Source organism: Lotus japonicus, chromosome 4, assembly GCF_012489685.1.
Source record: "Lotus japonicus ecotype B-129 chromosome 4, LjGifu_v1.2".
NCBI classification, from domain to species: domain Eukaryota; kingdom Viridiplantae; phylum Streptophyta; class Magnoliopsida; order Fabales; family Fabaceae; genus Lotus; species Lotus japonicus.
This window is the reverse complement of record NC_080044.1, coordinates 77,649,113-77,673,664: the sequence shown is the minus strand read 5'-3', so window position 1 is coordinate 77,673,664 and position 24,552 is coordinate 77,649,113. Positions and strand designations below refer to the sequence as shown.

Sequence of the window (24,552 nt, the reverse complement as noted above, 5' to 3'; positions counted from 1 at the left end):
CGGTCCTAAGACTTAGGTTGAGACGACACAGTATGAGCCATAATGAAGCCCGTTTATAGGTCTCAAGGCACCCCCAGGACTCAGAGTGAGGTGTCACAGTATGTGACAGACTCGACGCGTGGCCCATTAGGCTATAATAAGACCCATTTTGTAGTAGACTTTGAGTTAGGGTTTAATCCCACTATATAAGGCTAATCCTTCATTCAATAACACATGTTTTCTCTTTATATACTTTACAACGACACAAAACGCTAGATATAGGATCCCTAAGTCAGTGTAAAAACACGGAGCAAAAAAAAATCTAGACAATGCGCATGAAAAAATATTTGTTGGTAGAAGCCTACCCACTTAATTTGATATAATAACCTCGGATGATTAGTCTCATAGTTGTTTGTCGCGAGATACATTAAAAACAAAAAAAAAAAGTTTTCCAAACGACATTTATCAAAGTAGTTTCTAGCGGTAAAGAGAAATCTTCTCCATGTTTTCAAATTACTGCACAAATATGTCACATGCGACTAATCATGTTGTGGATTTTTTAACAACAATGTTTATCTTAGTAATCATTTGTTGAAGAATGATTTTGCGATGATCAAGGATATGCTGAGCTCGAATTGAAATGTCACTTTCCTACGCTTTCACGTGAGTCATTGACAAGCTTCGTGGAAGAAGTCTCATATGTGTATCTGAAAGTTTCCGTCGTCCTTTGTTATTTGTCCTATGTTTAGATTTGTTAGCCTAATTGTTTTATTTGTCTTTCGTTTTTTTAGTGTAAAAAAAAAACAGTTTGGGCCGTCTTCCTGTTAAGAATTTTGGTAAAAAAAAAGTTTATAGCATCCCTCATGGGCTCCACAATAATATTGGGCCGTCTTCCTGTTCAGATTTGTTAGCGGGCCGGGTCCATTGGGGCGACGGTTTTAGCTCTAAATTGAAAATACCGCGCCGCACATTTCGAAACGCTCGAATTCAAAGTTGAAAACGCGGCTGAGACCCGCTTTTACCCGCCTCTGCTTCCACCGGTGGATCTACATTTTCATTCACTCGCTCTCACACTCTCCTTCCACCGCCACCATTCTCTTCTCACCACACCAAACACCGTGCTCATCTTCCTCTAACCACCCTCAAACCCACACCAAATTTTCAATCCCCTCCATTTTCCCAGGTCAGTTACTCTCTCTTCTTCATCTTCATCTGATTGTGGTTCGTGTTTGTTTGTTTGTTTGTTTCTATTTGGTTTTTTCTCACTTCCAATTTTCTCTTACTCTTCTTTAATAATCAATCGGTTCATTCTCATTCTCATTTTCAATTTCTTATAGGGTTTCTTCCTGTGGTTGCATTAGGGTTTCGTTTCAATTTCAATTTTCATCACTTCACCGATTCATGAGCAGCGAGGATAATTTCAGTGACGGGGTTGTGAAACCACAACCCCGTCCCGTTCTGTCAGACGTCACCAATCTCCGGGCGAAGAGGCCATTTTCTTCGATTTCCGCCGACGACGGGGACTCGCGGTTCACCAAGAAGAAAGTCCAGTCAAAGCTCGGCGTCCAGGCGCAGCAAGGCCGCAGCAACAAGGACAAAGTGGTGGTGTCACAACAAAAGGGGCAAAACCCTTGTTTGGAGTTGCCATTTTGCGGCGATGATTCTCTGGGAAACGTCTCGTCTCAGGAATCGAACTTGCAGTTGCCGAGTGGTGGTCTAGAGGAGAAGAATCTGTTGGGGGGAGCTGTTGTTTCTGGGCCAACTGAAGTTCCTGTTGCTGTGTTGGGAGAGATTGGTCAGGGAAGACCCTTGAATGAAGGGTTCATTGATCGAGGAATTGAAAGTGGTCAGAGGGACGTTCGTGCTGTTGACAATTTGGGGTCACCCAAATGCGGAGGTAGGGCGGTGGAACTTCCGACGATGTCTGATTCCTGTGATTCGAGATTTCCGGGACTGGAGCGGTGTTCGGTTCTCCAGGGCAATGCCGGTCCAACTTCGGCTGCTGCTGCTGCTGACCTTCTGAAAAGCTGTACTTGTTCCTTTTGCTCCAAAGGTGGTTACAATTTCTATGCATGCTTTTGTGTTCTTTTAAGTGTTGAAGTGTTTTTTTATGGAGATTTGTTTCGTTCTTTGTCTTAATAAAATGGTTGTTACTTATGATGATCTTTAGCTGCTCATATCTGGTCGGATCTTCATTACCAAGATGTCAAGGGTAGATTAAGTGGTAAGTTGCTCTTGAAATCTTTGTAATTGGGTGCACTTTGCATTACCTTAATCATTTTCTACTGTCAATTTAATTCAGCCTCAATTTTTGATTGAAGTTTATCGCCTTTTCTTTTTGCTAGCTTTGAAGAAGAGTCAGAAAGATGCAAGCAACGCGGTCCAGAAACTTTCTGAAATTAAGGATTCTGTAATGCCTGACCAACAAAGTAGCTCCGAGTCATCCAAGTTGGAATTGGCCCTTATGCATCAGTGGAAATCTCTCTTTGATTTTATGGAAAATACATTTGCTGAAGAAAGTAGACAGCTTGTGAGTTTCAAATGCTATCTATCATCTGTGCTTGATATTTCAAATTTCTATTGTGTTGCATGTGTTGACATCCATTTCCATTTACCGTTCTGGCGAGTGCATGCTCCTCTGGAGTTCACTTTGACTTCGCTACTAGAAAGCCTTGAATATACTTTTAGTTACCTGTGGCTGGTACCCTAATGTTTTGAATAATTTCATTCTGCTTTTAGGAATCAAGCTTTGAAACTCTAAAAGATTTGAGAGACAACTGCAAGAATGATCTGGACTCAACTGACAACACTCATTTTGACAATCATTAGTTCAAATGCCTTTTATGATTCTACTTGGTTCACTCCCAAGATTGGTTTCGATGAATTGAAGCAACAACAATTCTAGCACTTCCTTAAATGATTCAATAGCTTCAACAGGAACTTCGTTGAGTATGTTAAACTGTCTTGAACATCATCTTCTTAAGCTTTAAAGTGCATGGAATTCATTGATTGTTGAACAATTTCTAAATTTCTACCAGAAGATATTATGTTAGCACATATGGAGCACTCATCCGTTGAAGATAAGTAGACTTCCCATTTTATGACCTAAAGATCGGTTACCCCGGGAAATTTTTTTGGGAGTGGATCCTAAATGTATGACCTGCACTTGATTGTATTGTATCCTTCATTTGTTGAGACTTATGTAATCATGTGATACCTATGTTTGTAGACCGAAATGATAGTTTGTAGGCCGTAATGATAGAATGACGAGTGAAATTTCTAGTGTGACCCATTAGATTCCAAGGTTGCTGCTGTCCAACTCACCAAGCTATTGCATTTTTTCTTTATTTCTTTTCATACGGTTCATTTGTATTTTCCATTTTATACGTTTTATGTTGAACTGAACAATACAGGTTAAATTACTTCATTGGACGTGTATGCGTCGTTCCAACTTGATAGAGAATGATCACCGGTTACAGTTGAGGAATAGGAACATGGTTGGCTATAATTGGTGAGTACTACAATTTTATAAGTGACTTACTAAATTCAGGTGTGCTGCACTTTTTAACTAGCTCAACTACTCAAATTTAGATGGATCAGGATCCTCTTATGTTGAGATTTTATGTCTATCTCTCTCTTTACAAGTATTAATTAGGTGGAATCTTTCGAAGAGAGAGAGAGACACAATGTCTCATTTGAGATTATCATGTGACATGAGAGAATCCTAATCCAATTTGGAGTGTGTTGATTGTAATTTTTTTAAACGAAAGTCTGTGATACTCTGATAGGTACTTGACTACTTGCATCCCTTTAGGTTAGTTTCTATTCCTTAGGCTAGTTTGTTATTAGTTAGAGAGCCATCTGTCAATTTGTTACAACTGGATTAGTTTGTAGCAGTTTAGTGACTTTCCTATAAGTAGGGAGAATTGTAAAAGAAGGGTCATTCTGGAAAATAGAATCAGTTGAGTGGGAGAATCCCAGCCTCTCGAATGTTAGGGAGTTTGTAGAGTTTGTAGAGTTTGTAATCAGTACAGTGTTCATCAATAATGGGAGTAAATTCACTGTTTCATACATCTTTACCTTCTCTCTGATCCTGATTCTACCATTCTCTGTAGGTGTCTGTTAATTGATAAATTAGGTCTGAAGATACAATTATTTGTTAACTAATAATCAGTCTAGTTAAGTTCATGTCCTAAATACTTGTTGTTCATTTCAGAGAACCTTATATAAATATATGGTTTATTATAGTTAGAAATCACGAGCAATCTGGTTGTATAAATAAATGAACTCAGTCCCCTTGGTTGAAAATGTGGCCATAAGCTATAAGGCCCCTGAAGAAAGTTGTCACGATTACTCTTTTTTTCTTGGCATAATTTCATTTTTTTCTGTTGATTCGGACCCGGTTCAAAAACAAGGATTTTTGTTAACTTGATACCACACAAAAATACCAGCTCAAAGACGCTTCTCCATTTGTGCTTTCAGGCCTTTAGCATTGGTTTTCAGGTAGTACTCTTCAACTTTCGTCTGGAAAAAGAAACTTGCTGCCATATGAAGAAACATTGTTTAGGGATTGGCCTGTGGTGATATAGGAATTAATTATGATAAATATAGATTAGATCAGAGCAAGCATAGAAGAAACATTTTATCTGTTACTTGCTTAATTGTATTGTTTTTATGTCCTTTGAATTGCCCTTAGATGTAAGTGTTAGGCTGCTGTGGGGTCTTTTCAATGCAAGTTCCTTTGATGAAAGAAGATCATTTGTGAAGTGTATTCATTCATTTATAATTATTTATATATAACTTATCTAAAACTTTTGCTACTAGCCTACTAGTGTTTAATGGGAATAGTAAATTAATAAGAACACTATCCAAAATCCAAATGACTATATTCAAATATTTTTTAAAACCCCGCATGCCCTCACATGCATTAGAATTATGCCTCATAATTGAACTAACCAACGTCAAGAAAATATAGAAAAAAAAATGAACATATTAACAAATGGCAATGTTAGTTTATTTCTGACTTGTTTAGGTAGAGAAGACTTTGTCTTATTGGGGACATTTATAATTAAAAGTTGAATTGAATTGCAAGAAATGTTTGATATAAAACTTTTATTTCGCATATGGGAGGGTTAACTAGTTAAGGAAGAAAAGGGCTTAATTTTACTCAAACTTGTTAAATACCCAAATCATATATTGTTTGTCAAAAAAAAAAAATCATATATTGACATCTATTTATTTTATCAGTTGACTTTTCTACGAGTCACTCTTTTTCATACCTTACGTTTGCTCCAAGTAGAGCTTAGGATTATTTGCGTGGACCTGGAAATATATTTGTAAAAAATGCTCATTATTAGTCCTTAATGGAGATTGATTACTCATACTGCGTAACATTGATCAATTAAGTGGTTGACAATTTAGAAGATCAACAACTACGAATTCACAAAGGTGATTCATGTTGACATGTATAGTTTTTCTACTTTATTCCCTTTAGGAAAGCGACATGTATAGTTTAAGAAATTAAACTCAATTTTTATTTTTTAGATAAATGATTTAGGTCACTAGTACTTCTTTCAAGTTGTGTGGTTATGAACTTGCTAATACAATTATACAATTCATTGGGCTGGGATATTATATTATATATATATATCTGGCACTCATGTCAAAGTGGCTTAAAAAAAGAATATATGATGGTCAGCACTGTGAAGTTGTGGTAGAGGACGCACATGATGATGATGAAAAAGGTTCTATGAACTACTGAAAAATGGGAGATGAAGAAAGAACGAACAACCCAACAGAAATAATTTTAAGATAGTTGGTGGTGGGAGAGAGTTGGTTTGCGTTCCTTCCAAGTGATATCCACGTAGGAATCGACGTGTGAGTGCATCAAATAAGGTCCCACATTCAATGGACAAATTTTTTAATAAATACAAAATATAAACCAGTGTTTATTTATTTATTTAATCATAGGTATCATATTGAGACAAATCTTATTTAACTAAGTGTAATAAATGTCAAATGTCTCTCAAAGAGTGAGTTTTTTAAGGATCAAACTTTGGATTTCATGATTTTTTTTTTCTGTCAAAATATTTCAAGAATTTAAGAAACCACTTTTAACTATTGTGATAAGAACTCATTGGGTTAAACCAATGTTACTCTTATGTTAAAATTTAGTTTTATTAATTAGTGCTTCAAATATATGTTTTTTTCTTTAACAATATGGTTTTTTTTGAACTTCTTTAACAATATGGTTTGAGCTGATTGGTTTATATAAACAAGTTTTTCTTTTCTTTTCATACAATGGAGCTAATCCATTTCTTCCCATCAGAACACGTATAACGACAGCCTTGAGCTTCACTTTTCCTTTTTTATTCCTTTAATCCCATTAAAAGTAAGGGGTTGTAGGATGGATCTCTCTTCTAACTCTTTCCTCCCTCTTTCCCTCTCTCCTAATTCCATCCTAAAAAAACATAGTGTTTGTTTAAGGTCCAAATCCAAAGAAACTTGCACTTGGCTTTTATGGGCTGTGGATGAGTCCAGAGTGACCTTTCGCGAACCCCAAGGGAGAATAACATCTCCCTTTCCAAAAGTCATTCGTCATGCAACGTGCAACTGATAACATCGAACTGAAGCCTTATCATGATCATGAGATGTAAAGGAAAATGTTTGAAAACCACCCGATTTGTTTAGATATTAGAGGTAAATTGAGCCATTGATCAGTTTATATCGAATAGTTAATATTTAATCTAGGTGATTATGATATAAATACATGCTAAAAACATGATCATCTAGTCTTAATTAAGCAGGCTACATTTGAGTTCAGTGTAATCAAGTGCGATAAATGTAAATATGTGTTTTTAATTTCCGTTTCACAAATGATGTATAGAGATTTGATTTTCGCTCAACATCGGACAATCATACACTTTAGTTGCAGTTTTTCACAACGTTAGCGGTGGTTATGTAAAATTCATATATTCACTTATCATTTCCAAAATTTGTAGTGTTTGATAAAATGTGTATCTCTACTTATCATTTAGTTTCCATTTAGGGGTAAAAATGTATCATTTATTCAAACTCAATTTTATCTCTTAGCTCATTTTCACTTATTTCCTTTCTCAATTTTTTTTACTATCGCATCACTTATCACATCTTTCGATTCTATTTCTTCATTTCTTTACCCTCTCAACCAAATAGAAGTGGGGAGCAGGAAGGTGTCAAAGTCACAATATTCTGTTGGAGTGACGCAGTGAAACATTAGACTCTTCACAGTTTTACTGGTCATGAGGGGTTGAGAGTTTACCATCCCCGTAAAATTGTGAAGAATCTAGTATTCCGCTGTGTGACTTCAACATATTCAAGGGGAAAAACCAATCTGGCCCTAGCCCTGCATAAATGGCATTTCTTAATAGGTTAGCCACCATGGAATAAATGTATAATGTATATTGTAGACTTTGACGCGGCAAGTGATTCATCAAAAGAAGGAACAACGTCACCATAGCAAGCAACTTCGACCACAACATGAGCATGTATATATAAACAGAAATTGGTCACCTAGAGAATGCAAGAGTGAAAGAAAGTGAAGCCACTCAAAAAAACAAAAAACAAAGCTTCCTCAATCTTCTTTCCTTTCTGATCTTCCTCGTTTTGATACCCTCCTCCACTTTCTTTCTTCAATACCCCACTCCAATTTCTCTCATCTTACCAACTCTGAAGCCAATCAGAAAAAAAAATTAAGTTCTTCTTCTTCTAGTCTTGTAAAACATGGCTACATATATAGATAGTTACAACAGCAGCAATATTACAATGGATCATTTCTCAGATCCATACAGTGAAGAGCTCATGAAAGCACTAGAACCTTTCATGAAAACTGATTCTTCTTCCACCTATCTCTCACCAGAACAATCACAATCACAATCATACTACCCTTCCATCTCCAATTCCCTACACTCACAACAATCTAGCAAATCCCAAACAAGCTTCATCGGGCTCAACCAACTCACCCCATCACAAATTCTTCAAATTCAAGCCCAATTCCACATCCAGCAACAGCAGCAGCACCACAAAACCGCCGCTGTAGCTTCCCTCAACCGCCACAAACAAACCCATTTGCAAGTTCCAGCCTATCTTACCCCGAAGCCCGTTCCGATGAAGCACGTTGGTGGCACACCCGCGGCGAAGCCCACGAAGCTCTACCGCGGGGTGAGACAGCGGCATTGGGGCAAGTGGGTCGCTGAGATCAGACTCCCCAAGAACCGAACCCGTCTCTGGCTTGGAACATTCGAAAAAGCAGAGGAGGCTGCATTGGCGTATGATAGCGCAGCGTATAAGCTGAGAGGCGAGTTCGCACGCCTCAATTTCCCTCATCTGAAGAAAGCGCACGTTTCCGGGGAGTTCGGTGATTACAAGCCTCTACCTTCCTCCGTCGATTCGAAGCTGAAAGCCATTTGTGAGAGCTTAGATGGAAAACAGGGGAACCCGAAAATGCAATTCAACTCTGTTGAAGATGTGAAGCCTGTGTTGCGTGTCCCTGTGGAGCTTGCAGGAATGGAATCTGATATGGAACACTTCAATGGTGAAGTAATTTATCCAGGGTTTGAGGATATTAAGGTGGAGAACGAGAATCCAGTGTTGTCTCCCCTGTCTGATGAATCCTCACCCTGTTCTTCTTCCCCTGAATCCGGTGTCACTTTCTTTGATTTCTCGGATTCAAACCAGTGGGATGAAGTGGAGAATTTTGGGTTGGAGAAGTACCCTTCTTTGGAAATTGATTGGGCAGCTTTATGATTCATGAATTGAGTTTAAATTTACTCTGTGTTTTGGATTTGGAATGTCTCTGTTTCTTGTAATTTAGTCTCAGTTCTGGTTCTGGAGTCCTCAGCAGCTTCTGCAATGAAGTTTTAGGCATTTGCAGATGGTTTGCTGAGACGGCTTGCAAATTTTAGGGTCTTAAATCGGAGTCTTAGGTGTTATGGTTTGATGGTCTTCTTGGTCTGCTGGTGTTTTTTTATCCTTTGCATGATCATGAGAGCTTCTTGGCTACCTCTTGTTCAACCTTAATTCAAGTGTCTTTACAATATATGGGCATTTTGTAAGTTTTTGTATAAAGTTGGTCCTAAGTTTTTCTCCTTTATTTGTAATTATAAAGTTTTTGTCTAATGTTTTGTCAAGTTTTATTTCTCCCCTAAGAGGTAGGGCTCACCAACATTGGTTGGAGTCGGTCGAGTTCGGACTTGAAAAAACTAAACCGATGAAAACTGAATTAAACATACTTCAAGAATTCTCGTCCGGAAGAACCTTCAGATTAAAAGAGTCCGAGTTGGACTAGCAAGGTTAAGACGAGTGTTGGTTCAAATAACTCAATGGGCCGAAACAAAAAATTCAATAACTCGAAGAGGTGCTATTAATTTTTCAACAACTAGATAAAAAAAAATATTAAAACTAGCAGAAACCCTACCTTAGCCATGACATGCTCTCACTACCTTGAAGCAAATCCCTTCAAATGTTCACAAAGGTATTGTAAGTCTCAAAGATGATCGGAGTCATGGGAGAACCCAATGGTGTAAGCGCTAGAGAGCACAATTATATCTCGTGAGGGGAAGTCACTTTAGATCTCGCAATGCTTGACTTGGTCATTGACGACTTTCGAAGGAAGCTTTCGATGGAAGAGATGACGAAGTAGCAATGTTGCAGCGATCGAGGAAAACGCAGAAATGGGGACTGCCAAGCATGGTGAAGAGGTTGATAAGTTCATGCAAACCACGCCCATCACATGGATAGATCACAACCTAAAGGATGTCACATAGCACGACTGTGGTACTTAATATCCATGAGTGTGTTGGCTTACGTACCCCCACTCATTTTGAAGCCTAAAGGGATTCTATTTAAAGGAAGACTAAAAAGAAATAAAAGGAGTTTATACGGATCAAAGAGAGAAGGTCCTGGACAAAAATGAGTTCTCTACTTAGAAGTTATGTGACCGAAGATCATAAAGGTGCCTAAGCTAAGACAACATGAGGCTAATTTGGTTTATCCTCTCCCTTATTTTCATGTTGCTAGCTACAATCAAGATGTTCTTGTACTTAATGTTTACGATTAGTAGTTAAGCATCTTCCCTTGAGGTTGCGGTGCAATAGATGATGTGAACCCTAGTTTATTTAATTTGCATATTTAATCTCCATTAGTGATTGATGTTTTCTCTGTGTGCTTATTCCATATTGCGACCTAATCAACCGTAGTATACCAATAGTGGATAGCATACTCCTGATGGGGATGTTAATTTACGAAATTGAGGGATAAATGAGTAGAGAATAACCACTCTTAACTCGCCCTTGGCAGGGGTGTTAGGATTAGGCTTTCATATAGTCCTAATTCGTTTTGGAAAGGTTGGAATGAAACGTCCCTTTGGCGGATTCTCAGCGCTTCATACCTTTCACTCTAACACGCTCTCAAACGGTTGCTGCTAGGTAGTGAGTTTGGGTAAGAGCTCATATCAAAAATAAAAAAAAATTATATTTTTGTAAGTAGCATGATAATTTTTCATGCACTAATGTTTAATGAACACCTAATTTCCACGTTCACAGCTTATTATATCACTTCTCTATATCAAAATTGATTCATGTCCGCAGCTAGTTATGACAAGTGGGAAAACCAAATGCCTAGCTAAAAAAGTAAAACAGAATTCAATGCAAGCATCGCGTGGGGTGGAGATAAGGAATTTGGAAAGCCATCTCTTGTCCAAGCAAGCAAAAGGTGCAATTGCAAACAATAAACGAATAAAAAAGAATAACAAGATCGAAGAATTAATCAAAAGATGATCAATCTATGTATGACCAAATCATATTCTGATTCTTCACACTCACCACGCGAAGACAAAGTTAACACTGCCAAAACGGTTGTTTTCTGAAAACAAAGGCCCACAAAATCAAAAGTATAATATCCCTCAAATTCAATATGGGCCATATATATGACCACAAATATAAACAAGCATCAGGAATCCTGAGCCTAATTGAGCTGCACCGTTATCTTGTCCTCAAATTGGTTCCTTTATTTTTTAATTCCTTGATCACTTTACCACAAATTCCGTCTTTTGAATGGTGTCCTAGCCAAAAGGAATGTGAACGAGATCACAAGTTTGCATTGCATCTTCATTCTTCAACTTGGTAATCAATTGAAATTTTTAAAGGATTCCTTCCATGAAGAGGGGGATAAAGTTAGCTTATAGTCCTAGTAGCTTGTTCACTCTTTATTAGTCTTTACAGCCTTTAACGATGTGGCTCTGCATCACTGCATGCGTCCTTGCAATGCTGACATATATAATTAACTGAAGTTAAGAATCTTACTTTTTCCTCAGTCTCATGCTAGCAAATTAGCCATGAACATTTCTGGTTTCAATTTTCGAGCGAGCCTTTCTCTTTTTCTTCTTATTTGAAAAGTCTCATCGAATAAAGACTGAATTCTTGTTATTTAGTCGGAAACGCGTGAAAAATTCTTCATAATAAAAGAATACAGTAAAAGGAATGTATAAAAGATTCTAATGTTAACATTATTCTATGGTAAATTAAGAAAAAGATGATCATTATTTGTATACTTCAATAAACAAAAGCGATGCAATATTGCAATCTTGTATGGGCTACATGTGATGGGTAGCACATGGGAATAGTTAGCTACAGAGGGTCTTAACTAATTAACAGTAAACTAACTAAAACAACTTCAGCAACTAACACCAACGGTTGCAAACTACCACTAGATCAAATCAACTAAGACTAGCTAGCTACTAAGCTATATGGTGGTGTGGATGAGATTAAAAATCAAATCAACACTTACGTTCATAGCTAACAAAACAAATTGAACAAATTGTTCTTTCATAAAGTACAACAGTTGTAACTCATGCCAATGTATAGCAATATACAATGGCGAAAGAGGTGAAACAGTGAGTATTTACAACGATGGTAGAGGTATCTTTTGCGAATGTCACTTCGCTGCTCAAGTTAGTAAAAACACTTAAAACAAATTATTTAAGAGTGGAGAATTAAATGTGAGCAATAATGGATGATAATTGAATATTGCTTGACTAATATAGTGATCGAGCCTGTATTTATAATGACTTGAGGCATGCAGGTGTGGGAGTGCTGAACCTTTAATAGGCTGTCTCATTCCTAATATTTAATGACTTAAGGGTTGAGTCCAAACCAAACGACATTTACAAACAAAGGTATTCCAATTGAGCACAAGAAAAACACACTTCAAATTCAAGCTTGCTCACACATTAAGCAACTGAAAAAAAAATCACTTACATAAGTAGTGAGTGGGTAGTAGAAGTGGTGGGAATGGTAACAGTAACACCCTAAGAAAAGAGGATTATTGGGTGTAAGGGGTTCGCAGTCTCTCTTATTTTTGGTTGAAGGTTTGCAATCATGTTATGGTCCAAACACGACAGATTAGTTAGACCAGCCCAATAACCATGGTTTGAAGCCCATCTTTGTTCATCTCACGGAGGCCCACGCAAAAGGAAAAGATACAAAAAATACCCTTCCCCTCGCCAAAAAAAACCCTTCCCCAAAATAAAAGCAGGAAAAATAAACCCTCTTGTAAAAAACAGTTAATTATAATTTGGGAATGCTGAGATAAAAATTTGTACCACTTTTATCCAAAAAAAAAAGGTTGTATCACTCTTCACATAATTCTCCCACTAACGAAAGGGAAACTTATTTACCTAAACACAGATTTTTCATTTTTTCTACATATACTACTCATAACTCCAAGCTTTGTCAGTATTGTACTAGTGAGTACTAGTGATCTTTCTAACTCTATGAGATACCTGGAGCAAAAAGCAATGTATGTTTGTAAAATGTAAATAAGCTTAAATATGTTTTATCAAGTAATATTTAGTTTTTATCCCTACATTTTATTTTAATTTTATTCACAGCTGAGCAAAAAGTGAAAATAAGGTAATTTTTCGAATCTACCATAATAGATATTAGAGCATGTTTGAATTATCATATCAAATCTTCCAGCTGAATCAAAATTCTATTTAAGTATTTCCACAAAAGTTATTAGGAGTAGCTTCTCCACATTAATCACTTTTTTTTTGGGCATTATGCACAGTGATACTGTTATTTTGGGTCCACGGCACAGTGATCAGTTGAAGACAAAGCTGAAGTGATGGGTATTTTTATAATGTGGAAGTCCATCATTCCGACCTGGACCTTAGTAGGAGAGGGCCCATTTTGTCACATCTCCAACTGTTTCGGTTATAAAATAGTTGTTGACAATAATAAACCAAAGCCGAAGCCAATATAAAGGGAAAAGGAAACGAAAAGAAAGGGTTTGTTATCTCTTATCCAACATCATCCATCAACCAACTTTATGCATTAATTCACAAAAATGTTGGGCGGACATATCATTTTTGCTTATCAACACTCTTCTGAATACACATTTGTCATGATTTTAAATCATCATAAATGTCGTGGAGGTTAAAAACCAACACAAATATAAATTGAAAAAGAATTTCGTTAGAAACTTACAACTTTATGTATAATAACTCGTTAATTGAAGAATCAAATCAAAAGCCACTTCAGTACAAAACATAAACCTAGTTGAAGATAAAAAGTAAGAGTGTGGAAAAGAAGAAAAAGACAAAGGCAATTTTAAAACAACTTAACGCATCTAGACACCTATCTTGATTGATAAAAATGTGCGCATAATATCCGATTAAGTTTCCGAACCTCAACATAATACCGAGTCGTGGTTCTTAATGTGCGACAAAATGGTAGGGACATGCCGACCTAATGGTTAGTTTTGAGATAAGCCAAATTGATTATTATTACTATATATGTCGTATCAGTGGTTTAATTCTGAATTATATTTTGCTAATGAATTGTAACAAGTGGAGTGAAAACACTGCTCCGCATGCATGCTATCCTAGGGGATAAGAATTTATCTTTTTAGCTATGCTATTAAAGGTAATAAAAAGAATATTATGATGTTCCAAATAAAGGAATGAAATGCAGATCTATACTCTATACCATATGCTAAAAAGTGCAAACTATGTGCATCGATAGTGGATTCATGATACATTCATCATCTTTGTGTTTTGACATTATTTCTAAAGATCAGTCCCAATCTATGGCTCACAAAATTAAAGAAGAAATTTCATATCTACCAAAACCACTCTTTTCTAGTAATATCTTCCAGATTCAATCAAACATCATTGATACAAAATTAAACCACACAATTTATCTTACATTATAGAGTTTCCATATCTCGCATCCACTATTTTTCCATCTCTTTAGTATGTCATTGACATTATCGCCAATAGTTTATAACTTATATATAAGTGTATTATCTCTATTCTACTATTTTATTAAAAAAAATTCATATCTATGACGTACCAAACCAAAACTATAGTAATATCTTCGGGATTCAAGCATCATTGATACCAAAACCACTCAATTTCTCTTCAATCTTTTATTCACTATTATTCTTCTCCGTATCCTTTTTATTCTCTCATCAAATCATCCATCATATACCTTCTTTTTCTAATATTAAAAGTGGCGGCAGATCTTTATTTCTCGCATTAAACAAGATACAAGTGTTACACGTGTAAATAAGGCCAATTACACAGAATGAGGTGTCAAAATTGGAGCCGTTCATACATGAACATGGTATAATATACTTCACAAGAAACTATTGGAATCAGAAAGATATGTTATAGGATAATTCAGTTTGGTCCACGCGCGTATCTTTAACCGAAAGTGCAAGTGGTGGTTGATCGATGTGGTTTGTGGTAGTTATGACGGTTTAAACTCAAATTCTGATGCCTTTCTCCACTGCAACAAATACGAATATCTATGTATATCAATGTGCCTCAAAATTAAAAGGCTACTCCTTTGAAATAGTTTATTTCAACTTTTATTGGACAAGTGTTTGAAAAACTTATGAAAATGGCTTATGACTAATTTATAAGGGGTGCGTTTAATGTGCACCGGTCAATTAAGTGGTTTACTCATACACCATCAAATTTATGCGGGAAAACACCAAGTTGTCCTTGTCTTCTACCTTCCAACCCTAGTAGAGTATGTCTATGTCAGATTCTGATTCTTCCTCCTATGTCGCGGACCACAAATATTTCAAGCAAATTACCTGCGACTGTAAGCCCTCTCTTCTCTTCCCAATCCTTCCTTTATCACTATCGATTCATCAATATATCTGCCCTAGCAAGCACTTCCTCATGATCGAGTTTTAAGGACCTCTATTTCTATGTGCTTTGTTTGCATTACTGATAAATTGATTTAAACAAGTCTTGAATTACTGAATAATGAAGTACTTTTTGTTTAAAACATGCTGATTTTGCCAACTTTTTGCTAGCATTGCATGCTTGGGGCTTCCTTTATGTTCCTCTTTGCACTTAAATAGGTATTGATGGGATAAACAATTTGATTTCTGCGTGATGATATTGCCACCAGGATTATTACATGAAATGCTCAGGTCAGTAGAAACAGAGGATTCAAAATCAACTTGGAAGGTATATTATGATACAATTAGTTCTAAAACCCAACATCGAGAGCACCACAAATCCGAGTTCTTCCACCTGAAACATTTTCTTAAACTGATTGAGGACAAATTTGAATGGCGGACGGCGCTATGTGCGGTAGGGGTGGAAAACCTGCAATTGATGAATCCGGTGACTGGGCTGAAGACGCTGGCGGAAAAAGACGATGGAAGAAAAGCTGTGGAAAGCGAAATCTATGGGGAGAAACAGAGAAGTCATGAAAATGTACCACCCACCACTGCTTTAGTCGCCGCCGTCGCTGCTCACCTCCTCCGCAACGGCGCCGATGATTTTCTTCTGCTTCACAACTATTTTTTCATTTTATTATTATAAGGGTATGAATGTAATTTAAACCACCTATCTATCTTCAATCTCTACCGTTGATTTTTTTAATAGTATATCATGTGGTTTATTTTTGTGGTGTATGGATACAACACCTAATTGACTGGTGTACATGAAACGCACCCACTTATAAGTGGCAACCCTTATAAGTTGAATTTAATTTTACTGTTTTTGATTTTTTTTTCTATAAAGCAGTGGTCGATCTATGTCTTTCATGAAGTTGCATGTTTCATTGTCTTTTCAAAGTAAGTAATGAATATTAATGATTATAATGACTTACTTTACATTCTAAAAGTGAAAAGTCAAATCCAATTTTATTGTATCTCTCCTTTGTTATTAAATTGGAGATTTTTATTTTAAAGTTAGCTGGGGTTCTGATTTCGTATTTTAGTGCTTGGTGATTACTTGTACATGTTTGGTTATAGTTTGGCTATAGTTTGGCTTTCCTTTCTTATGAGAGAGCGATTTTCGCAGAATTTCACAGCAGAAATAATTTTTTTGCTTTCAAAAAAATTAGTTATTCAGATTAACGTATGAATAAGAGCTTATGCTTATTTTAATAACTTTTCTAAATCAACATATGATTAAGCGCTCATGTGATAAGGTTCCCAATCACTAATTAAATTGTTTACTTAAATACACCATTTGATATGAAAGTAAAAAAAGAAAAGAGAAAATGACAAAATAATATATAAGTTAGACCTAATTTCATTTTTTGTCCCCCACTTAACGAGATTCTGCAAATGAGGTCCTTAAAAAATTAGTTTTGGTCCCACATTTATTGTTCTTTTAAATTTTAAACTTTCGTCCATATTCAGTAAAAACATAATGGTTGAAGCTTAAAAAAACATTAAAAAATAAAAAAAACCCAGAAACAATTTTCATCGTCTACATATCCCTCTTCCATCATCTTCTCCATCTATCATTAAGCCCAAAAAAACTCAGATAATAAAAAACATAGAAATCAAAATCATGATTTGGAAGAAGAAGAAGATGATGAAGGAGGTGAAGATGATATTTGATTTCTAGGTGTTTTATTTTCTGGACTTAATGATGGAATATGATGGAAAAATGAGATGAAGGTGATAAATGTTTATGGGTTTTTTTTTTTTTTTAATTTTTTTTTATGCTTAAGTCGTTAGTTTTTTATGGAATTTGGATATGGAAGTCCAAGACTACAAACGACACTAAACATGGGGACCAAAACTATGATTTCTAAAGTTCGAAATTTCATTTGCACAATCATATATATTAAGTGTGGGATAAAAAATGGCAATTAAGCATATATGTACATAAAAGCGGAAAGCTAGTTAGTTTGTTATATTGACACATACACTTAATGGAATGCTTTTAGAAAAAGAGCATGTCTTTTATGTTTTGTTTTCAAGTGTTGACAATTCATGTCATGAAACTTCAACCATTGGAGTCATGTGCTAATTTTTGTTTTAGACTTAACACCTATAAAGACTTAACATTCATCTCAACGAACAAATGACTGAAACTAAAAGCCTGTCAGCTACAAAATACTTTCATGCTTCACTTCGAATTTGTCATGTGTTAATTATTTGCATAATTGCATTAATTAACTACCAAATCAAATCAAATTAAATGCCATATATAACCCGATCGATCATAGAAAACAAAAAAGCGCCTAATTAAACTGAAATCATGGATACACATTGGCCTCGAATTGCATGCAACTTTTCATGTAGGTATTGTTCTAGGCACATAGCGAACTAGACAGATACATAAAACAGACAATTAATCGCAGAAGCATCTAGTGTCTAATTGCAGCATGTGATTTCTGGTTTACATTCATTGATCTTCTCAGTCTCAGTCTAATAAGTCTTAGTCTCTCAGAATCAGCATATGTCAACCGACCACTGCAAAGTGTCTTTTGCATGTTCTTAAAGACGATCCATCATTTCATCAACTTGGCACATGCTGTGTTTGCTGAATTCCTCCTTTCTATCTGCCATTCATTCATGTAACTGCCCCGTCTACATTATTTGTTTTCTTCTTAATTTAGCTACGTGTTGTTTTAATTTGTGTTAGCTACGCATGCAGGGGAAAACAAATAAAAAGTCTCATGCCCTAACAAGTTGTTGGATCTTGAAGAAGCACTAAGTTGTTAGAGTTGGCTTATCAAAAAAACAAGTTGTTGGAGTTAATGAAATTTTAATCTCTATAAATATAGGTATGACTAACATTGTAAATTAAGCATTGTCATTATTGCTTATTTTGGTCTGCTAGACTTAAAAAAATATTTTCTCGATCTTTGTGATTCATAGTTAACTTGAGCGATGAAATGTACTGTATTTCACAAGTCCTACCTCCCTTGTTATGGACTCTACTCCACTATGCTACAAGCCGCACCGAGTACTGCGCCAGCAGCAAGCATGATCGGAGAATCTCTCTACCAAGATTTTGAAAGAACGTCTTTATATTATATCAATTTTGACATTAAGAAGATACTCATATTTACTTCTCACTAAAATTGTTTTTACTTCAAAATTAATTTTTGAAGATTTTCAAATATTGTACTCTTTTTTCTTGCTAGGGTTTTATCCCAAAGTGAATTTTTCCTAGAAAGGTTTTAACGAGACAATTTTCCTTTTGTCTAATCCTCCAATGGGTCGTTAGTCAAGTAGCTGGGAAAATTCGGGTTCAGTGGTGGGAATTGGCAGCAGCTTCATATGCTGTTTTCTGTATTTTGTAATCTATATGTATTTTTTCACTTTGCTTTTCTCTACTTGTATTGAGTTGAAGTACTCCTTGTACTTTCATTCAATATATATATATATATATATACATTGCCGATAAAAAATATCTTACAAAACACCTTAATTACTCTCTTTCTATAGACCAAGTCAATGGGAAGTTTCTGCTGCAAAAAGGAGCTTGTAAATGCTGGAGAACACTTTACTCTCTTTCTACATTACAACACGCGCAGAACCGCAATAAGACACGGATAAATGGGCGCAACTTTGGTATTATTGACCAAATGAAATAAATTAAGAGCTATAGGGTATACGGAAACGGTGAAAAGATAAGATGACTAGTAGCATTGTAACAATGTATGTGGACGGTAAATTAGATATGTTAACTGGTTTCAAGTTTGAAATTAAGAATGTTAGTCTAAAAATATTCTTTTGGGTCCGTGAAAGAGTGCAGTTAAACTTTGGCTGACAGGTGAGTTAAGTGTATATAATTAACATTCATTGTATTATGTTAACGTATGTAAAAACTAATTCTTGAATCAGGAAAATAATTGTTGACTAGTTATGTTGACATCAACAAAGATAGTTAACAATCCGGTGACTGGATCATAATAGAGTGCGTTTATTTCTAATGTTAGTTTATTTATCTCTTTATAAATAAAAGGAAAAAAAAATGATCATAAACGTAGGGCCAATAATCGGAGTGGGCTGTCCTTTGAGCTCGTCGACCTTGTGAAGAGCACTAACTTGAATGAACAGAACAAAACTCTAACAACTTTAATTATTACTTTTTATCAAAAAGAGAAGAATAATAAGTCAATAACTTCAACTTTTTAGGTGAATCTTAATCTAATTATATGCTCATCTAGAATTCTGATTTCTGAGGCCTCCAGTATTGACTAGTGAATCTCCTACATGCACATGGAGGAAATTAAAAAGAAGTACTTACCACTCGAATCTAAACGTATAATGAAAGATTTTCAAAGATACCACAAAGAGCATAATATATCATATTTTGAAAGACCAAAGAGAATTAGGAAAGGAGGACCCTAATTCGCTCGCATGTGAAAATAGTATGGTAAATTCAATATTCGAATCTGTTTGCTTATGCCATTTAATTATCACATTATAATTATAAGAACTCCCTATCGTTGTCATTTCAGTTGATGAAGAAAAAATTGCATTCACAAATTAGCTAGGTTCGAAACATGTTGGTAGATAGTTAGACTTTTTAAGCATTTAATTTATAACTTAATTTTTAGGCGGTGTGTATATAGAAGGATTTGTTGGAAGATACTACTTACTTAACGTGATCTTCAAGTTAAGATGATTAGTCTCATGAGTATCGGTTGAAACACTTAAGTTCAAAAAAAAAAAGGAAAAATTTGCATTAAGAAACTTGACATGCAAGGAAACAACAATGGTCAACAAATTCTTATTCTATGTAACAAGCTAGGTTGCATTACAATGCATACGTTTTGTCTTGAACGTTTAAAAATTCGTTTTTCAGGCACCGACACACGAGGAGGTCAAAGATCCATTTGAAATGATCGAAGTAGTGCCTTGATTCCCTTTGCTTTTGACAAATTAGGAGTGCATGTACGTATGGTAACCAACACCTTCAGGACAATTAATGACGCACACGGGCAATGTTAAATAAGCTAACTCATGAGTGCTGATTCTTCTATGACTATATAAGAATAAAAACTTAAAATGAGTTTTCTGAATATATGTTCATGCTCCACGCTCAAATTTAGATAGGATATTTGGACCTTTAAGTTTTAATCCTATCACAGGTAATAAATAAAAATGACAATGAGAAAGTTTGGGTTAAATAACTCATCATCCAATCACATTGAAGATAAGTGAGTTGGAAATAAATTAATAAATAAAATATAGAAATTTCAACTCACTTATCTTAAATGTAATTGGATGATATGTTATTTAACCCAAATTTTTCTTGGGTCATTTAGGATATATTAACCTTATCACAAATATTAACGTAAAAAAAAACCTTATCACAAATATTAACTTAATTAATGCAAGGTTTGTTCTATACCTTAGATTGTATCTTCAATTCATATGAAACTTCTCAACATTTTATCCAAATAGTTAGAGTATGCTAGGGTAATTAAATTTAAAACAAAAAAAAAACCTATACATGCTTGTGAGATTGAATTTTGCTTCATAAGAAAAATCCTCGTGGGTTCCTAGACATAAAACAACACATTCGTTTTGCTTAAACACATACGTTTACCTTTATATAAAGCAAGGATGTCAAGTTCGTTCCTAACTTCCTATTACCTTAATTCTTTTATTAAAAAAAAGTTGAAATTCTCCACAAAGTTGTACTTGTATATATTTGTAAGTTGTCCACACTTGAATACCAAAGGTAAGAAATTTAAGCTAAATAGGTGGCTGCTCCTTACCCGTTTGCATGCTGCCAAACTAAAAGGCCACCCAACACAGTGCAGGCTTCATCTCTTTCTCGATTCATGGACACGCACTCTCATTTTCTTTAATTTAATTTATTCTTCAATATTTGGCCATTACATTCATGATCCCATCATGTGCTTCATGATCCATTAATAATGTAATCCATGCACCATAACATAAGGCTAGCTAGCTTGTAGCATGTTTCACATGATCAGTTTAATAGGAGTAACTTTTTACACACAACTACAAGTTAATTAGAAAGGTGCATTGAATCTGATGCATTACCTCTATTTCAAACATATACTTAGATATTGGGGAACACAGAATTACAAACTGCTAACATCATCCTAGTACGTACTAGATTTTCATTTTAAACAGATATGCCATTTTAAGGAACCAACAATTATATTGTATGGTCTTTTATACCCACTAATGACAAAATGCCACGTAGCAATGCTGTCAATATATATCTAATTTTCTGTTTTCAATTCATGAATCTGTGTTGTTTTAAATGTAATCGCGCATGCATCTCAATTAGGCTGATGTGTAGCCGCTTACAGTATTCCGTATAATTAGTTACAACGCGCATGCAGCTGCTGGTATAGTTCAATTTTCTGTTTCCAATTCATTAACTCTTCATCATCACCATGCTAAAGTCTCGACGCAACATTAATAATTCGGTCATCAGCTCAATTCTTTAAAGGTCTATAGCTTTTCAAGTTAGTGGGACTGGTTAGGATTAGTTGAGCATGTTTTTCATCGGGCTTTAAATATTTACAGACTACTATTTTTAAACTCGAACACATCTTTAGATCCGAAGAATGTGGTACCATGAATGCAGATCAGACCTTCAATAAAAATATATATACAATCGGTACCATGAATGCTGATTTCAAACAATTAGTATGTACTAATGATATTATTCAAAAAAGATAATTATTCGTTGAATAAGCAATCAATTATAATGACTGTCATAAATATCATTAAGTGTAAAATAAACACTGATTATCATAAAATGAAAAATAGATGGAGGTTATTGTGGTCAATCAACAAAAATCATTGACAATAAATGGTGACCAAAATGAATAAAAAGTCAATATATTATTTAATTGTAATTTTTTGCGATAAATAATACTAATGAGCAATCACTATATAGGAGAAAACCATTTAATTACTTTATAAAAAAACCATAAATTAAATAATAAAATAAAGTACTCAATAGGAGAAAAAAATTAAGAATAATGAATTACTGGTTAATTAAAAACATTTATTCCTTTAAAATTCCTCAATTATTAGCACATCAAATCAAATAACTATAAAAGGAAGATATTTAAATAGAAGATAAATTTCAGAAACGAATTTTTGATACACCATCAAATAAAAGGATTCCGTTTTCTTTAAGAAAAAAGGATTCGATATTACGTAAAGCCCACATAAATGTAATTGATTCAGTTAATCAATATCAATCAATATATATATATATATATATATATATATATATATATATTAGAAAAGAAAAACCTTCTATAAGACTGATATTTTGAGGTAGTAGCTTCTGGTTCAATCTCATAAGAAAACATCCACGTGTCAATTTGTTAGATAACAAATTCCACGTGTCAATTTATTTTTCTGTTGTTTTATTTTATCTTAAAACCGAATTTTAAAAGATTTGCCTTAATTATCTAAGATTTCCCTAAATTACTCTTTGAGTTCAAAAAAAAAATACTCTTCACTAAATTTATTTCCAAAACAAATCTTAAAACTGTAGTGCTGAGATTATAAATATAATCTCTTGATTTCTCCTTTTATTCTTTCTCATGATCTACAATATAAAAATATAATATGTAGTGCTGAGATTATAATCCATTAAATTTTTTAAAGATTTTACCTAATTATCTAAGATACTGCATATCTAAAATTTTCCCTAATTTGCGAATGAAAAATATATAAGGAAATTGTAAATTTAAAATGTCAAAGAGAGAGGAACGAAATTGAGGGAGAAAAAGAAGAGAATTAAGGGGGAATTAATGGAGAAAGATATAACACATATTGGGAATAACTTTAAAAAATAATTAAAACATAAATAACTTAGAATTTAAAATATAATAGCTAAAAACGAACTCGCACAATCACGTTCATGGTTAATTGATATATCAAATACAAAAAACATATTCTCGTGCAATGCACGGGAAAAAAACACTAGTATAATTAAATTAAAATAAAAAAATAACATAAAGAGACGACTAAGAAGCGTTAATGTGTATAACTATTTATGCAGTAAATAGATATTCATTTTTTTATTATATAGACCTACCATACTAAAGTATTAAATTCAGCAGCACTCATTTTTTATATCTCTCATTATATTTAATTGAAATTCATGTCAAGTGTCAGCCTAATAATGTTGCACATCTTTTAGCGTCTATTGCAGTTAATTTCTCTTGTAATTTGTGGTGGGATAATCTCCTTTTGTTGTAACAAACGCTCTCTTTACAGATGCGACTTATCATCTTAATTTAAGACGCATTGGCCTTAAAAGTAATTGAAATTCATGTTAGTGTTACTAAACCATAAGTATAACTCACATTTTAAATGGTTCTCACAATAGTTTTTTATAAAATCTCAAGAATTTCAAGTAACCAATACGAAAAAATGTGTTAATACTAAATTCGGATCATCTTAATTGTAATTTTCCTTGAATTGTATTAAGTTGGAAATTTTTCTGTATCTCATAATGAAAATTGAAGAGATACGGTCAATTCAATAGAGAATATCCTAATTTAATTCGTACGTGAATACTGAATAGTGAGTTTTTTTTTTAATTTTTTTTTTATTAAATCTTAACGCAGCTTGAATGCAAGGTGGCAGAAATCCGAATGAATGAGTCGGCTGAGCGTTATTGGCACGTGGCGAGATACTATTCTTCAGTCGGTTAAAGTAAAATAACCAAGACCTTGAATGAGACTTGGAAGCAAATGTGTTAAAACTTAAAAGAGGAAAAAAGGGAATAAAAAAGGAAGAAAAAAATTCATTTACGTCCAAATTCCACCTTCACATTAAAACAGATAATAAAAGTGAACAATTAAGCCGCGTAATAAAAAGGGAAAAAATCAATCAAAATAAAAAACTTCCCTTAATATATAAAACTTGTAAAAAAAGATTGATGACTAGTATTGGTATAGGATCTGATATTGAACTGCAATTATTTTGGATTCACCTAAACCAAAGCACGTGTTGTGTCTAGTAATAAGCAAGTTAGATTCCGGTAAGCGATAGCACACAGGTTTGATTCTCGTATATAGTTTATGGAATAAACTTACAACTATTTTTCGAACGAGTGATAAAAAAACCGAACCAACGAGAGAAAGAGATGGTAGTAGCGTGTGTGGTGGTGGCGGGGACCTCAAGGATATCGGGTTGATGGGCCCGGGCCAAAGATGTGAGTGAGTGGGCCCTACCAGTGAATATTGGTCTTTTGGAGGTTCCGGTGTTTTTTCCAACTATAAATCAAACCCAGGGGCTATG

The 24,552-nt window shown here is 34.6% G+C and overlaps 2 protein-coding genes across 5 annotated transcripts; both read left to right on the top strand.

The window, feature by feature from the left end:
* Positions 1-878: 878 nt before the first annotated feature.
* Positions 879-4,743, top strand: LOC130715383 (uncharacterized). Of its 4 annotated transcripts, XR_009011636.1 has the most exons (7): positions 879-1,162; positions 1,317-2,032; positions 2,150-2,203; positions 2,325-2,509; positions 2,719-2,928; positions 3,393-3,490; positions 4,462-4,733. XR_009011636.1 is itself a non-coding variant. In XM_057565478.1 (5 exons), exons 2-5 carry the CDS (start codon positions 1,381-1,383, stop codon positions 2,806-2,808), a joined length of 981 nt encoding a protein of 326 aa, XP_057421461.1. In that variant the 5' UTR covers positions 879-1,162; positions 1,341-1,380; the 3' UTR covers positions 2,809-3,271. The 4 variants fall into 4 exon arrangements, 2 of the variants coding, with proteins under 2 accessions (XP_057421461.1, XP_057421460.1); XR_009011635.1 differs by having other exon boundaries at positions 3,393-4,743; XM_057565478.1 differs by lacking the exons at positions 3,393-3,490; positions 4,462-4,733 and having other exon boundaries at positions 1,341-2,032; positions 2,719-3,271.
* A 2,782-nt stretch (positions 4,744-7,525) lies between these two features.
* Positions 7,526-9,104, top strand: LOC130714128 (ethylene-responsive transcription factor ERF060). The gene has a single exon (XM_057564021.1). It carries the CDS (start codon positions 7,741-7,743, stop codon positions 8,761-8,763), a length of 1,023 nt encoding a protein of 340 aa, XP_057420004.1. The 5' UTR covers positions 7,526-7,740; the 3' UTR covers positions 8,764-9,104.
* Positions 9,105-24,552: the final 15,448 nt, after the last annotated feature.